The sequence below is a fragment of the Nicotiana attenuata genome, unplaced genomic scaffold (genome assembly GCF_001879085.1).
Source record: "Nicotiana attenuata strain UT unplaced genomic scaffold, NIATTr2, whole genome shotgun sequence".
Lineage (NCBI taxonomy): Eukaryota > Viridiplantae > Streptophyta > Magnoliopsida > Solanales > Solanaceae > Nicotiana > Nicotiana attenuata.
Genome location: NW_017673982.1, coordinates 106,522 through 110,008, shown reverse-complemented (window position 1 = coordinate 110,008; position 3,487 = coordinate 106,522). Strand labels below are relative to the sequence as shown.

Sequence of the window (3,487 nt, the reverse complement as noted above, 5' to 3'; positions counted from 1 at the left end):
CACACAAAATTGCTTTTTTCATTTGGGTAGTTTGCCATAATAGACTACCAACAAATGAGTATCTCACACGAATTGGGATTACCACCTCAGCAATTTGCCAACAATGTCACAAGGAGAGTGAAACAATCCTCATTTATTCCAACGTTGTGCTAATACAATAAATTTCTGGGAACATCTTAAAATAGCACCCCCATCCTTCATAGCTTCTCCTGCGCTGACTGACATTATTACTTGGATATACACTTTTCTCCACACACCTCTATTTTCTATTCCTTACAATATTCCTCCAACCATCATACTTCTTTTTGCTCTATGGGAAATCTGGACAAAAAGAAATAAGTTTGTCTTTGAAAATAAGTTTAATGACTTACATGGGGCTGCTCTAATAGCAAAAGCAGCCGAATACTACTTCCTAACTAACCACTCTAATAAAAAGTTATTAAAGACTCCTATATATATCAAGTGGTATCCACCTGACCCTATGTATTATAAATTAAATGTTGATGGATCTTGCTGTCACACTCAATGTAATTATGGGATTGGAGGAGTCATACGCGACCATCAAAGAAATTGGATCATAGGATTTGCAGGAGGTGTCCAACAAGGGAGCCCTACCCAAATAGAATTGCTAGCCCTCCTCAAAGGCTTACAGATTGCTGCCAAACAAAATCAACTGCCACTCATTATTGAGACAGATGCACAAAATGTGCTTGGTATGTTAAACTCACCTGCCTTGAACTGTATTAACATTGTTACTGATTGCAGGTCATTACTCCAACAGCTGGATAGAGCATCTGTTCAAGTTATCTATAGAGAGCAGAACGGTGTAGCAGACACACTCGCTAAATATGGTGCAATGCATGTCCAGGAGCAATGCCTACTTTTTGAATCACCACCACTTTTTGCACAGTCTTATTACCATCAAGATCATCAGGGCATACTCCATCTCCGGAAAACTCGGCAGTCTAGTAGTTCTAGTTATGTAAATTCTACTGTATGTACTAAACAACCTACTTTAGTAGCTTCTGCTCTCATATCTAGTTTTGCTACCCCAGTAGGGGGAAATCTATCATCTAAGGATCCTTTTGTACGAATGATGCCTTGTAGGCATCCACCACTCTAACCTTATGTAAGTTTGTTATGTTATAATATTGCATATCTTTCTTACCAAAAAAAAAACTCTAAGAAATAGGTTGACTTTTTTGTATTCTTGCAACAAAAAAGTTACATAACAATATTAAATAACAATGCTTGCCTATTCTGTCATTTGTAGTACTTTAATTTAGAGTCGTATTCAACCCATGCATTCAGTTCTAAAAAAATTAAACTTCAACAACATGTTGTAACTTAACTCAAGGCATCATTAGTTAAACCCAAGGTAACAATATAAAATAATTTTGAGTAACATACATAACAAGATAAATAAGCGAAATACACAAATACACTACCAGCAAATCCAATTACCAAAAATTTAAATTAAGATAACTTACCAGCAACGAGTGTTCCCTAAATTACCAGCAATGATTTCTCCTCGGCTACCAGAAATAAATTTTCTCTCAGCTAATAATATCTATACCACCAAAGATGGTTCTATAGTTCAACAAGGAGTAGCATGCAAAAAAAAAAAATTGACATCAGAAAGGAATTACTTGGAGAGCATTCGAGCAAAGAAAATAAGAAATAATCTTGCCTTAGATATAATAACATAATATAAAAAATTGGTTCCGAAAATACTTGGTTTTATAGTGAATGGTTGTTATAGAGAGGTCTGACTATATAGAAGAACTCTAAAGTTCTAACAAATTTCAGAATTTCCAAATTAATAAGGCACTTCCCTGGAATACTAAAGAAAAAGAACACTCCAAAGTGCAAAAATAAAAGAAACACCAAGCACAGGTCTTTTTTAAAAAAAAATCAAAAGCCGCATTGAAGTGGTTGGGGTTTGACTTAGACCCCTACCTCGTAAATTAAGATCCAAAAGGTAAATACATGAATGAAGGGGACATAAAACCTAACCTCCACACAAGTGCTCCAGTCTATATTGTGAGCTAGACATGGGTAGTCACTATGTAAAATAACTTCTATTATTATTTTGTCCCTCATGGGTAGTCACAATACCTAAAGAAATTACAAAGATATATATTTCAGTGGTCCTTACAAAAGATAGATTCATGAAATAACTTTAAATGGCTATAAAACTTAATTATTTGTCTCCACAACTCTTCAGTTGTCCCACAGCTACCAAGACAACTTTAGTAGTTTTCAGGATACCTTCTATAATTATTCAACTATTTTTTCTAACAACTATCGAAGTTCTTTACAATGCATTGGTTGTCCCAGTAACTATTCAGTTGTTCAGCAACTACATATAGTTGTTGGACAACTACAGTAATTGTTGAGATAGTTGTTCTATTTGCCAATAAAAGTCCAATTATTTCTTCCAACAACTTCAAAACTTATTCCAATAACACTGAAAGTTGTTGACTAAAACAACCAAGTTAGGTTCACTAAATGAAGCTGAAGAAAGATACAAATTCATCTTGAGAAACTACCAGTTATATTCATTTATAAGTAATTTACTATAAAAATTGGTCAATTCATAAAATATTACTAACTCAAATAGCATATATTCTGACCCAAAACTTAACTCAAAACTGCAAATTTTTTGCAGATAACAGAGGAGCAAATAGACAGAATTCTGGTGCGAATAACCAGCAATTTCAAACTTGCATTTTTCATCACACTGTCCTCCCAATACAAAAAATATTGAATCAAGAATCAGTCGAACAATTGAATAGAGAATCCAAAATTCTAAATTTTTCTTTGTGCTCATAAATTGCAGGATATAAAGTAGAACTCACTGTCATATTGCTAAATCATTAGGCTTTGCCTCCTAATTCACATAAAATTTTGGCAATATTCTAAAAGACTTTATCAATTATCAGTCTAAAACATAGAGGCGGGGAGTAACTTCCATTTATATGTAAATAATCATTTAATAAACCATTAAGCTGGGACATCAATTCTAGGGAGAAAAAAAAGGAAAATTGCCAGGAGATTAGTTAATACGAATGACAAGGCTGTAAGTAATCACATCTACTCACCAAATTGTTACTCATCATGAAAATTCTGCTTTGGTGTGCGGTAAATTAGAAAGGTTGTGGCATTTCATACCTGGTTTATCCCCTTCAAAATTGCTTGAACTGTTGAAGTTTAGAAGTTGCTTTCTCAGCTTCTTTCTTTCCAGTATTTGATGTTAGAAGCGGTGTCAATGGGGAAGAAATTGGTGTAGCATCAAATGCGTCTGCAAGTAAGGTCCTTGTACTAGAGAGCCCCTGTCAAAAAAGTTAAAAAGGAAAGAAAAATAAAAGCAAAAATTTAAACTATGAAACTGTTTAAACTAATTTGAATTTTCTTTCATAGGATAAATGTTCTAAAATAAAGCATACAAAGAAGCATGCCTATATTGTTATTCAAGATAACAAAG

General features: G+C 33.8%; 1 protein-coding gene across 1 annotated transcript; it reads left to right on the top strand.

Annotated features, from left to right (window-relative positions):
- Positions 1-481: 481 nt before the first annotated feature.
- On the top strand, positions 482-1,123 carry LOC109217762. Its single transcript, XM_019382032.1, has one exon. It carries the CDS (start codon positions 482-484, stop codon positions 1,121-1,123), a length of 642 nt encoding a protein of 213 aa, XP_019237577.1.
- The last annotated feature ends 2,364 nt before the right edge of the window (positions 1,124-3,487 follow it).